Source organism: Capsicum annuum, chromosome 10, assembly GCF_002878395.1.
Source record: "Capsicum annuum cultivar UCD-10X-F1 chromosome 10, UCD10Xv1.1, whole genome shotgun sequence".
NCBI lineage: Eukaryota > Viridiplantae > Streptophyta > Magnoliopsida > Solanales > Solanaceae > Capsicum > Capsicum annuum.
Genome location: NC_061120.1, coordinates 216,942,849 through 216,957,139, shown reverse-complemented (window position 1 = coordinate 216,957,139; position 14,291 = coordinate 216,942,849). Strand labels below are relative to the sequence as shown.

Below are 14,291 nucleotides of genomic sequence, written 5' to 3'. Positions count from 1 at the left end.
TAAAGGTCATATTTGTGCAGTTTTGAATAGTTAAAGGTCATATTTGTGCACTATCAAAATTTAAGGTCGTATTTATGTATTATGCCCTTGGATTTTAAGTTGGACGCGCCCAGTTTTGCGTGTTGAACACACGTTTTGCCACGTATAATTGGAGGTTATATTTGTGCAATTTTAAATAGTTAAATGTCATATTTGTGCACTATCAAAGTTTAAGATCAAAGTTATAATTTGATGTCAAGTTTTGGGTTGTTTGGAAACAAGTTATTTCGGAATTAGTTATTACAAAATAAGTTGTACTAACATGTATGTGTGATAACTTATCTCATCGCTGTGGTATAAATAGTGCGACAAATAATTTTGAGACTACCTAATACATCTAATTAAACGCAGGATAAATAATCATGAACTTTATCTTTGAATTATTAAAATAATACCTCACACCAAACGACTCTCTAATACATATAATACTAAAATAACGATCTTAAAAAATAACATTGAATTTTGTGATAAATTTATAAAAAGCATTAATTTGCATATAAAGTTAATAAACTTAAATAGAATGCTACAAATATCCATGTTAAAAAATATTCATTACATATAATATAAAAAGATATTACATAAATATAGAATTAAAATTACAAGGACAAAATGAATATTGCATGGGATAAAAGGGGGAATATGATTATTGTTCAATGTTGAGGGGAGAGTTTGATTTTTTAATCAAAATTGGGGGGTGAAAATGATTTTCATCCGAAAAAAATTAATTTAAAGTTTTTTTTTGGATGGGACACTTGTAAAACGTTAGTGGCATTTATTATACTAGTTTATTGTACGTACTTTGCACGTGTATGTCACATCAATAAAAAGTTATATCTCTTATATTACTTATAGAGAAAATAGTCTATTACCCATCAATCTTTAGTCGAAATTCCAACTACACACTCAATCTTTAAAAGGTGACTTATTATCCTCTGAACTATTTTAAAGTGAAATTATTACCCCCTAAACGCTGACATGACAAGAGAGTGTGTTTCACACTCTTTAAAAAAAGTGAGGACGATTTTTTTAATTAAAAAATTATTTTTAATATTTCTTTATTTTCTTTATTCATTTTCGTTATTCATTTTTAATTATTCTTTTTCTTTATTCATTTTCTTTCTTTCTTTCTTCTTCTTCATCTTCTTCTTACAAACAATGACATCCAACAACTCATCAATGACATCGAAAATTAATTTATCGTTTTTCTTATCTCCAAGCACAAAATCGATTGGTTTCGACTTCAAATTCGTCAAAAATTTCAAAATGGGTATTGTTCATTGTTTCCAACTTCAAGATTGTCGGGAATTTTAAAATCGCTATTGTCCATTATTTATGACTTCAAAGTCGTCGTAAATTTTAAAATGGGTATTGTCCATTGTTTCCGAGTTGAAGGTCGTTGAAAATTTCAAAATTCTCTATTGTTTCCGACTTTAAGATTATTGAAAAATTTAAATTTGGTATTGTTCATTGTTTCCGGCTTCAAGGTCGTCGAAAATTTTAAAATTCATATTTTTCGTTGTTTTCGGATTCTAAATCGTCAGAAATTTAAAAATTGATATTGTTCATTGTTTCCCACTTCAAGGTTACTGAAAAGTTTAAATTCGACGTTGTTTATTATTTTTGACTTCAAGATCCTTGAAAATTTCAAAATCGATATTGTTCATTATTTTTGACTTCAAGGTCATCGTAAATTTTAAAATGGGTATTGTCCATTATTTCCGACTTCAAGGTCGTCGAAAAATTCAAAATTTTGTATTGTTTTCGACTTTAAGGTCATCGAAAATTTTAAATTCGGTATTGTTCATTGTTTCCGGCTTTAAGGTCATTGAAAATTTTGAAATTGGTATTGTTCGTTGTTTTCGGATTTAAGATCGTCGAAAATTTAATAATTGATATAGTCATTGTTTCACACTTTAAGGTTGTCGAAAATTTTCAAATTCGCTATTGTTTATTATTTTCGACTTCATCACACAGTTCGTAACCAAAGAATCGACAACAAACCAACATGAGCAATTATTCACCGACAACAAAGATCAAACAACACACAAACATTCAATCTCAACATCGCATGTTACTCCTTATTTTTCCATTAACAGAAAACATAAAGCTGACCAAATACATACACAAATTTACACACACATAAGGGACGAAAAACACACATAAACACACTTTACTGGGATTGAAAAACAACAATCCAAAACACACGCACCACACACACGCACTCAAAATAAAGGAGAGAACAAGCAAATCGCGAGAAGGAGAGGTAAAAGGAAGACCCACATCGATCGGAACTCACACATACGCTTACCGGAGAACGCCCACCACCAGAAAAGTTAAGGGAGACCCACCAATACACACACATACCACCGCTACAGTTGTTGGACCAAAAAAAAAGTGAATGATAGAAATCTTTAAACTATTTCTCAAAACATTCTTTGATTTAGGGAAAATGATAAAAATAGAAAGAAAAGAAAATTTAATTTGGCTTTTGAGATGAGAAATGATCTATTACAGTTATTGGACCAAAATGACTTTAAAGATTGAAGAAAAGAAAATGAAGAGAAAGGAGAAAGATGAATAAAAATGAAAATGAAGAATAAAATAATGAAGTACTAATTGTAGAAGGAAATGAATAAAAAATTGATTAAAAAAATTAAATATATTTTACAGGTGTCAAAACGCGTGTATCTCACCTCTCAACATAATTGTGGTTGTAACTTTTTAGGGGTGTTATAATTTATGTTTTAAATAGTTCGGGGGGGAGGGGGTCATAAATTCGGTAAAAAAAGATTCAGGGGGTAAAATACTACCTTTAAAGGTTGAATGTGTAATTAAAATTTCGACTAAAGGTTGGAGGGTAATAAACCATTTTCTCTTACTTATATAATTTTGTTTAAGTACAAGTATTACGAAGAGAGAAGTGATAAACTTTTTTGACTTGAAATACTTATAAAATAATTAATTGGTCAAAACTTAATAACTATAAAAGGATTCCCTAAATCTAAATGAGGTCAAAGTGCTACTATATAACTTTCAGAATTGCTACATTATTCTTAAATACAATTCTTAAATCTAAATACACTCCTAAATCTAAATGGTGTTGAAAGTATAGAATTTTTAATGGATAATACTCACGAAAATACTTGAAGTTTAACTAAATTTCTAGTGGAGCATATTGAATTTTGGGGAGGTTCTATTACCCCTATACTTTTTAAATTGGAATTAATTTCCCCCAAACTTTTTTAAAGTGGAATTAATCCCTCCTTAAAACGTATACCCAATTTTTTGGTGAAAAATGCGGTGCACGCCCCGTTTCTTCTCCATTTTATCACTTTTCAACATTTTTTCACAATTACAACCATATTAAATATTCCAAATGATTCCATTGAGTTTATAAAGAAAGTTTTTTCAAATAATTGAATGAAATCTTCCATTAATTTTCCATTGAAACTCGGAAGATTCAATTAGCGAGTTTCATTAATGGAAGATTCAATGAAACTCGCCAATTGAATTGAACTCGCTAATTAATGGAACTCAAAAGATTCGAAAAATTTAATTTCATGATTCAATTTTCATTAATGAAACTCGGAAGAGCTGAAAAATTCATTAATGGAACTCGGAAGATTTGAAAAATTTAATTTCATGTATGAAACTATTCAATCTTCCATTAATGAAATTCGGAAGAATCCAAAAATTCATTGGAACTCGGAAGATTCGGAAATTTAATTTCATGTATAAAACTATTCAATCTTCCGTTAATGGAACTCGGAAGATTCAACTTCCATTAATGGAACTTGGAATTAAATTAGCGAGTTTCCGAGTTTGAATCTTTCGAATCATCCATTGAGTTTCAATTAGCGAGTTCCATTAAATTATAACCATTGAGTTCCATTAAATTTCAATTCAACAATGGAGCAGCCATTGTTGAAGAAAGAAGAATGAATAAATAAATAAAAATATAAAACTTTAAATAATTATAAAATTAAGGGGCTGTTTGGCAAAAAAAAAGAGTTTAAAACTTTTTTAACATTGTTCATGCGCTCAGTGCGCGTGAATCACACGCAGTGTGCCAAGTGACAGATATATGCCATTAAAATTCGAAAAAAAAGAAGTCTGGGGGTAATAGGACCCCCGCAAAGTTCAGTATGCTCAACTGATAATCCGGTCAAACTTCACGTATTTTCATGAGTATTATCCCAATTTTTAAACGTATCAAATCACAACGCTTGGGTTGCCTTCTTACATACACTCCTAAATCTAAATGGAGTGGAAAGTATATAGAATTTTTGAAAGTACAAGAATTGAAAGCATGCTTGAAATACATAGTAATTAAATATACTTTTCCATACCAAGTCCCTAAATATACGCTAGTAATTAAATAGTTATGACTTGTTTTTCTGCTTCTTCCTTCTTTTAACGTGTAATTTTCTAAATTTACGAGTTTATTGGGAGTATATTTAGTAATAAAATATTAGTAATCCTCTATTGGTTTTAAAAATCTAAAAATAAGCTAAGTGGTATATTTAGGAGTTTCTACCTAATTTAAAAAGAAAATATTTAAAAAATATAATTTTTAATTAATTTTATTAAAGATGAAAAGACGATTGCGAAGTGTTTTAATGAAGGACAAAAAGTTCAAAGCACATTTCTAAGGGTCTTCACACTTTTAATATATTATAGATATAGATATAGATATGAAATGTGGCTTACGCCTTTAGCGTCTGATTGCGTACTTTAGTTGAAGCTCGTTCGATATTTTTTTTAATTCAATTTACGTGATAAATTTCTTATTTTGTATGATTGATTTTAAATTTTTAAAAAAATTTTATTCAACGATGTTATGAATTTATAAGTTGAAAATCTAAAAAAATTCAGGAAACGTACGCCCTCGTATCTTGAAACTTACGCCTTACGCCATATCAAAGTAAATATTAGGCCTTATGTCCTACCTTTTAAACACTAGTTTGAGTTACCATATTGTACTCTTTTCCGTTCGATTTTAGTTGTCACTAATTTTTTAATTGAATTTTTGCTTTTACTTGTCATTTTTGACATATCAAGAAAAGATAATTTTTTTTCTATTTTATATTTAACATTAATTATTTTTTCTCCAAATTAAATTCAAGATACAATGTAAACATTATTTAATAAAAATATTATGATAAAATAATTATATTATTAATTATATTTCTTAATGATATATCAGGTTGAAAATGTAATAAGTAAAAGCGAATGGAGGAGGTACTGTATGGCAAGACAATCAAGCTTTTTTTTAAAAAAGAAAACATTTTTATACTTCTTTTAGTTTTTACATGCTTTTAATTTATTTTTATTATTTCTCAACATTTCTATACTCAGAGTTGACACTAAATTAGTTGGTACCAAAATCTCAGATGAGAATCATTAAATTAATTCGTACTATTTATTAATTCAGCTAATTTCTCTAAAAACTCAAAGCTTCTAAATAATGGTGGAGAAATCTCAGCGATTCTACTGCATCCACAAATAATGCTTACTAGGCTAATACATAACAATCAATTCAACGTACCATCACCAGGAAGGCTCAGTGTAAAACTTAGAAAAATCAAGGTGAAAATATCGTAAAAATAGTCATCTTGACAAGGAGGAGGATGCAAGGCAAACAACTATAAACATAATACTCGATGGGAGAGACTCTCGACGTTATTAGTTCTTATCATGCGTGAAATCTGAAGAACTACACGAATCGACTACCATTACAGAGGCGGGGTCAGAATTTGAAGTCTGTGGGTTCTGAATAAAATGAAGCATAAAAAATAAGAAAAAACAATACATGCTGCTTGTGTGGTTTGAACCCACGTCTGCGGTAGGAAAAAGGCTTTCACAATTGTCCATCTACCACTATACCAAGCAACAATAATTGTCATTGGATTCACACTATAGAATTATATACATATATTCAGAATTTAGTATTATAAATATAGGGTCTACGTCAAAGTTAATGGGTTCGTTTAGGGGCTTTAGCCGTCTTTGATTTCATTGCTTGTTGTTTTGTCTGGTTCAATAATACCGCTACCGAACCCCTGTAGGGTACTGTAGCTCCGCCCTTGCCTACCAACTTAGGGATCTGATCCAGACTATTGTATATGTAATGAACAAGAGAGAAAGTAAAATAATAGTAAAGAACAATACACACATAAAATATTTTACATTAAAACGTTCTTGCTCAAGGGAGTAAAATTATGGCCTACCATGTAGGATTTTCAACTACTTCACTATGTTCAAACAACCTCGAATACAGACTCCATGGTTCTAGGATTAACCTCTTAATCCTCTTCAACTTGTAATAACTCTATTACAACAAACTCCAATGTAATAACTCTATTGCACTAATTGATACCGCTAACTCTAACTGAATTGGTACCGAGCTAACACTAGCTTCAATATCAACTAGCTCTAGAAAACACAATCAACAATGAGAAAACACCTGCTATTAATGAACAAGAGCAGTAGGCTAAATGTTTAGAACCACAAGACAAAGACTCAAATACAACAAGAGTTTGAGACACACGATACGGCTGAGCAGGTCCTTGTTGCATGTGTGACTTTGGATGACAAAATGGTTCAAGAGAAATTTTGATGCTGTGAAAATGTGGAAACTTAGGTTTTGTTGTTATAACATGTTGCATATATAAGAGACAAGAAAATCAAGGACTCTTCTCATTGGATGGAACAGAAGAAGTACTGCAGCTTTGCCACCAACTTTCTACAAAACATACTTTTTCCAGTTGTAATGTTGACTGAGTGCAAAAGTTGTAATAGTAATGAACCTGATCCCTGAGCAATGCAAATTTATCTTTTCATGAACCAGGTTATAACATTGTAGGTTTGTCAATCATCAAAATCAAAGACTTAACAACCGGCTAGGCGTCTCAAATAATTATGTGAAAAGTAATCCAAACAAGAAGCATCCATTCATAGAATCTCTAATTTTAGGAGTTCAATTAATTAATGACATTATTGTTTGTTGGATGATGTTGAATTAATTTATTTGAATTTGAAAATTAAACAAAGAAATAATTGCTTTGTTTCAATTTTGATCATTGCTATATTAAGTTGACTTAACTTTTAACATAGGAAACTAAAGAGGCACAAGGACCCCTCGAAATTTTCATGGGTCAAAGTTTTTCTATATTTGATCAAATTCAATGTTTCTGGAAATAGAATTTTCAATGGTGTTAGAAAAAAAAATTATATTTTACGCCGGTCTACCGAAAATAGATTGCGTACACCCCATCCTCCCCGTCTCTTGACCTCATTTGTCGATTATATCGAGAATGTTGTTACAGTAGAAAGTAACGGTGTGAGTGCATAATTCTTTACTTTTCTAACACCCTTTAATGTTTTTGACTAATGCTTATAAGACTATAATTTACATGACGTTGATGACCTTATAACTATTAGGTAAATACATACATTGCATCCTCCACATATAGCTTCAATTTGGATACTCAAATCTTTGTATATTTCAATGCCTTTCTTGATTAAAATTGATGCATGAATTAGGTGTTACCATACTATTGATGTGTTAGGAGACCAAACAACACTCAAAAAAAGGGACACCAAGTAAAATTAGACGACAACATAATGTATATACCACATTAGAGACTTTCCGCTAGACCCTCAGCTGAAGTAAAACATTGGTCGGTAACTCTTCCCTTCGGAACCTTACCTCACCTTGTGAAAGTGTCATCAACATAAATATTCTTACAAGCATTTGTGAAGGAAAAAATGCATCAAAAAGACAGATTGATGTTTCTGGGATTTCAAAATAAACATAAAGGGCGTTAGAGGTATAGAGAACCATACGTAAACACTTGGTCAAACTATGAAAGTAGATTGAATTAATACGATGTACCAACTACACAAAAACAGTCAACAAAAACCAGAGTGCGCTCCCCCCCTGGGAGTTTACAATATGATACAGGTTTCCTGCATCTGAATTTGTTTGAAACTTGTCGATAGCAATTACAATTTTTGAAAATGGTATCATAAATTCTAAAAAAAAACTAGGCAGCTGTGTCTATCGATATCTCATTTAAAGATCGGCTCTCCCTGGATATCTAGGGAAGGGAATGACATCCCGAATGTTCTCTATCCCGGTGGCAAACAGAATCATTCGCTCAAAGCCTAAACCAAAACCACCGTGTTTTACAGTACCATAGCTCCTCAGGTCCAGATACCACTCATATGGCTCTAGTGGTAGACCCAAGTCCAGTATCCTGCAATTAAAAGAAGGCAAATCTCATCAAAGTTCCATCATTTATTCATTGTCATTACCTCAAGCTAATTAATTCCGTTCCATCTTAAGAACAAAGAGGAGGCCAAATCGACCGTGATCTGATTCTGGATTCTAATCACACCAAGTATAGGAACCAGATACATAATCTTGCTGTCTACTAGAAAGTAAATTTGTCTGTCATACCTTGATCTGAGGACCTCATAATCCTCTTCTCTTTGGCTTCCTCCAATTAGTTCACCCACCTGCAGAGGAATGCAAACATTTGTTTGTGCATAGGCAGACAAATTTACTCATGATATTGAAATGAAAAATTGTAAAGGGGATGCTGGAAGGGCCACTGCAGGTAAGTGATATGTTCTTTGTGAAAGAAATCTCTAATTAACTTCCCTGAAACACTAAAGGCGGTGGCAGCCAAGTCAGTCTGTTGTCACTCCTTAGTCGCCAGTAGTAGTTACTGCACTAGTTAATTGCAGTAATTGTTTCCTTGTAGTAGTAAACTACAGCAGTAGTTACTGCACTAGTTAATTGTAGTTTATTAGTCCATTAGTAGTTACTTCTTTGGTAGTTTTGCAGTTTTTCATTCCAGTAATGTTAGGAAGTCATGTACTCGTTTCTAAGGTAAGTTATCTTATCAATATTTTGTATCTAGACTCTATGTTTATCCCAGGAAATCTAAGCAGAAAATATTTCAGCTTTTGAGTACTTTAACTCAAGAGATTGCAGGTTCTCTCTTAATGAACCAGCGCCGTAGGTCGTAGAAATAAAACACCAGATTTCGACTTACAACATCCCAAAACTAGATCCATATCCAGGGACCGTAAACAGTCGTACAATTCCTTTCACTATATCCAAAATGAGGTTTAATTGTGTCGAGCAACAGTGTGTTTAATTTAGTTAGTAACCAAAAAATTAACAATTCTGCAAGTACAACAATGTTTCAGTGAGATCAAGAGATAGCAACACATATGTTTGGACAATTTTCAGGAATTGCTTTTTTGAAACTTATAGGAGAAAAGGTTAGTGAAAAAATGTGTTTAGATGTGTGTCAAGATTTGTATATGGTCAAGCAGCTTTTTACAATTATGGCAAGACTTCTTGAAAAATCCTTAACAAACATTTTTTAGATGAAAAATTGCAAGATTTCAAAACATTTTCCACTCTACCCAGCTTCCCTACTGATTCTCTAAGAGGAGATCTGTGCATTAGCTGCAAAAAGTTAGTTTACATCAAAGCATTCATCTAGACGTTTTTGGAGTGTAACCTGCTTGTGGGTCGATGGCCGAGGGAACCTATCTTTTAACAAGACTAAAAGGGTAGTTCTTCCAGCATACCAGCAACAGATTCAACAAACTTACCTTTGGTACAAGAAGATCCATGGCAGCAACTGTCTTCTTGTCTTCATTCACCTTCATGTAAAATGCTTTTATCCCTTTGGGGTAGTTGTACACAATAACAGGTGCCTTAAAATGCTCTTCAGTCAAATATCTAGAATCAAGGTAAATCGTGAATCAAAATAGTTATAGAAAAACACGGAGCAGGTCCGATAGGTAGACTCTGGAAAAAGAGTACCTTTCATGCTCAGATGCTAAGTCAATCCCCCATTCTACTTTATTTTCAAATTTCTTCACTTTAGCTGCTCCCTCGAGAATCTTTATGGCCTCTGTATAAGTTATCCGATGGAAGTTCGATGAGGCAACCATTCTAAGTCTACTCAGAGCATCTTTATCTATAAATTTAGTTATAAATTCCATGTCATCAAGGCAATGGTCGAGTAACCACTGACACAGAAACTTCACATATGCCTCAGCACAATCCATAACATTCTGCCAAAGGAATAAAAAGTTTGAGTAACGCTAACAGAAAACTTAAAGAAATCTACCCAACAAGAACCCCTACAGAAATTATATGAGAATGCTAGATGTGGCATCTGATGTAACTTTTCTGCTTTATTGACATTCATGTGCACAACTCATATTCATAAACTATTTGAAATTGAAACATAATCAAGAGACCACGATTTTAACTTGAAACTTAACCAAGCAAGAGGCCGCGAGTTTAAATTGATTCCTTAACTGACGAAAACTTCTTGTTACTAAAAGTTTAACTATCCAGACATTTTGGTCCAGAAATATTGTATATAGCACCACAAGAACAGCAACAACAACATACCCAGTGTATTACCACAAAGTGAGGTCTAGGGAGTGGGGAAGGTAGTGTGTATGCAGACCATACCACTACCTCAGTTGAAGTAGAGAGGCTGTTCCTGATAGACCCCCGGCTTAGGACAAATAACAAAATTGTCACCATGGTGCAATTTACTAAACAAATACCTTGATATCAGCAAAAGCAATTTCAGGCTCCACCATCCAGAACTCTGCAAGATGCCGAGTAGTGTGGGACTGTTCGGCCCGAAAAGTTGGTCCAAAAGTATACACACCAGTGTGTGCACATGCATAGGTCTCAACTTGGAGTTGGCCAGACACTGTCAAGAAAGCTTGTCGTCCAAAGAAATCCTCAGCGTAATCAACCTTCCCATCTTTTTTAGGAATACCAGCAGACAGTCTACATCTTTCTCCCAATTTAAATCTCTCTTGCAACTTATCGCGATTCTCTTTTGCTCTTTGTAGCTCAGCAACTGCAGCACTGATTTGCTTGTTGATGTCCGCAATATTGGCATCGGTTTTCTCCATGGTCCCCTTACTAGCTTTAAGCTGAGCAACTGCCTCACCTTTCTCTTTGACAAGTTGCTCAGCAGCGTTAATGTCAGCTTCTGAAGGAGCAGGATTCTCTTTCAGATCCTTCTCCAACTTTTCAGCTTCGCTTAGCAAACTAGTAACTTGAAACATCTCACCAGCACCCTCACAATCACTTGTTGTGATGATTGGTGTGTGGATATAAAGAAACCTCTCGTTCTGGAAGAACGTATGAGTGGCATAAGCTAATGCATTACGGATTCTTGCTACGGCAGAGATCTGAAAATAAAAAATCCTGGATTAAAATCAAAAAATTTACCTACCCCTACCTCGTAGAAATAAAAAGACTGTTTCCAATACACCCTCGACTTAAAATAAAGCATATCCAAGCAGTTTGAAAAGGGAATTCAAATAGTACGACAATTTTATCTTCTTTCTCAAACATAACAAAAAACGCTGCAACTTTTTTTCTTCCGTCCTAGCCTCGGTGGACAGGGTTACCTAGGTTGTTTCCGATAGAACCTCAGCGCAACGAAAAATCACCCAAAGCAATCCACAGTAATAAAAACAACAATAATTACAACAAAACAATACGATATTCGAAGTACAATCAACAACAAATAACAACAGAAATCAAAGAAAACTCGTAAAAAACAGATACATATATATCATTACCGTGTTCGTTCGGGATCGAAGATGAACAAAATCTCTCAGAAACTCCAGCGTCAATTTCGTCTTCGGCAATGGATACTTAGCAGCATCAACAGTACCAACAGACAACACTTTCTTAACCCTAAGTTCAATTTTCTGCTTCGCACCTTCCGGCGGAACTTTCAATTCCCCTTCAACATGTACGCAAGTCCCCGTAGGTACCAATTCACTAAGTTTATGCACTTCAGCATCAACGATTACTTGTAAATTCGCCGGACATGAACCGTCATTCACTTCGAGAAAAGCGAAGGCACCTTTTCCTTGTTCTCTTCCCGTTTTTACCCAACCGCCGATTTTGATGACTTGTCCGGCGAGTCCTGCGCCGCCGTCTGGAAGGCTGACGATTGATCGGATCGGAACTCGTTGAGAAAATCTGGCTTCTTCTACGGTGTCGGCTGACATTTTTGGGAGGTTTTGGTGGCGGCGGAAAAGAGCGGCTGAGAGATGAGGGATTGAAATGTGTGGGATTTTTTTTGTAAAGGATTAACCCTAGGTTAGTTATTATAGTTGGTATTTTCTTAAAAAAACTAAAAATTCTCATTGGGTATGTGGTATTCATATTAGAGCCCGATTAAATTTAAATTTGTGCTGAGAAATTTAAATTTAGAGTAAAATATTTATATAATAAAATACTCGTATGAGAAATATTGGAGAAAATATCATTGAATTATTGTGTGTGTGCGTACTGGGCAAACTACATGGGAATGTAAATCGCACTAGGCAAACCCTGTGCGACAAGCTCAAACCCAAAAGGCATTGAGGGGCGAATCGATCCTTGATCATCCGGGTGGGTAACCGCCCTCCAAACCAACTAGGCTGTACCGAAGGACCATTGAGACCCTATTTATACACGTTACATTTCAATCCTTTTCCAAATAGGTCACTATATTACAATCCTTTTCCAATTAAGATTTTATATGTTATTTTTATTCCTACTCATATTCTAACTTTCCTGTCTTCCTTATGCATACAAGACATATGTACCAAGGTTGTTATGAATGTAATTAATACGCGGATCGGTACCAAGGTTGTTATGAATGTAATTAATACGCGGATCGGTGAGGGACTTAGTGAAGATATTTGCAACAAAACCGATAACAACTGCTTTAGACATCTAGAAGACCTCAACTGAAAAGGAATAAACTGAAAATGTGTTCCGAAAAGTAGTAACTTCACAGGAAAGTCAATTTTGTCACTGGAAATTGCTGAAAACCGATACGAAATATATGGGTCATCTCGAAATCGAAGGATGAGTAGATCTTGAACAAGATAGTCATCGAAGAACTGGCCAGAACATGCTACACGTCGTATTATTAGATTTGATGGATGAAAAGTGATCACCATTTGCGAAAAAATTATATGGGTTGAGTCAGAATGACGACACGACCTTACTAAAAAAAGAATAATTATATGGGTAGGATCGGAATGATGGCATAATCCTACTAAAAAAGAAAAATTATAAGGGCAGATTTAGAATGACGATACGATCCTACTGAAAAAAGAAATTATATGGGTAGGGTCGGAATGACGGCATAATCCTATTGAAAAAGATAAATTATATGGGTAGGGTCGTAATGATAGCATGACCCTAAAAAAATCAGAATTGAGGAGTTATCGTAAAAACACATGAAACTATGCAAATTAGATCCGAGGTGTCACTGACAAGACGTACGGTACTATGCAATTCAAATATGAGAAGTAGTTTGTGCACAGTGCTACGCAAATCTAATATGAGAAAGTAGTGACCGAATAAATGCATGATGCTATGCAAATCAGATATAATGAGAAAATAGTCACCAGAAAGATACACGGTGTCCCAACTGTTGTTAACAGATTCATTAGCTAGACGGACAACATATATGGATTATAACTGTCCGATGGCAGCAGAAACTCTTTGATTTATTACCAAGATCGTAGAAGCCCTGATACCATGATAAAGAATAAATCTTGGGTCAAACTCAACCTCAAAAGCTAGCTCATGAGGGTAGGATAGCCCAAGCAGTTATCCATCTCTTTTCCAATGTGGGATACTTAACAACTCGTGTTGTATCGTTTTACATGGATGTTATACTAAAATACACTCCTAGTTAAAATAGATAAACAACATAAATCCCGATAGTTTGAAGCTTAGTTATAAAAAATTCCGACGTTTTACATAATTACTAAAAAAATCGATTTTGAATCTGTCGAAATACATAATTAGCGTCTGATACTCCAACAAAGATATATTTTTTACTTTGTAAAGGTACATAATTAACTTTGAACATATTCCTTTTGATTTTGGGTCCATCGAAATACATAATTAGCTCCCGATACATCCAATGAAGATACATAATTAGTTGAGATTTTTATAATTATTTTGTAAAGATGGAAATTTGTATAAATATGATAAATTAAGATGTATGTTTGTGTTATTTAAAAAAAAAAAATTTAAACCAAAGCCAAGTAAAATAGAACGAAGCAAGTATTTATTAGAAAAAGAACGTGAAGGTACTATTTTATTTTTTTAAATATCGACAGTAAAATATGTATACCATAATAGCGACTAAGCATTATATTTGCTTCAA

At 33.5% G+C, this 14,291-nt stretch overlaps 1 protein-coding gene across 1 annotated transcript; it reads right to left on the bottom strand.

Annotated features, from left to right (window-relative positions):
• Nucleotides 1-7,895: 7,895 nt before the first annotated feature.
• Nucleotides 7,896-12,255, bottom strand: LOC107843784 (asparagine--tRNA ligase, cytoplasmic 1). The gene is made up of 6 exons (XM_016688175.2): nt 11,689-12,255; nt 10,651-11,292; nt 9,890-10,143; nt 9,676-9,805; nt 8,504-8,562; nt 7,896-8,300 (listed from the first exon to the last, which is right to left on the bottom strand). The coding sequence occupies exons 1-6, from the start codon at nt 12,124-12,126 to the stop codon at nt 8,117-8,119; spliced, it is 1,707 nt and encodes a 568-aa protein (XP_016543661.2). The 5' UTR covers nt 12,127-12,255; the 3' UTR covers nt 7,896-8,116.
• Nucleotides 12,256-14,291: the final 2,036 nt, after the last annotated feature.

Excerpts from the sequence above, each read along its gene's own strand:
- LOC107843784 (XM_016688175.2), bottom strand. The coding sequence starts at position 12,126 with ATGTCAGCCGACACCGTAGAAGAAGCCAGATTTTCTCAACGAGTTCCG. Across the intron at positions 9,806-9,889 it reads TTAGCATCTGAGCATGAAAG|ATATTTGACTGAAGAGCATT; the intron begins GTACTCTTTTTC and ends CCTTGATTCTAG. Across the intron at positions 8,563-9,675 it reads TGGATCTTCTTGTACCAAAG|GTGGGTGAACTAATTGGAGG; the intron begins GTAAGTTTGTTG and ends ATTCCTCTGCAG.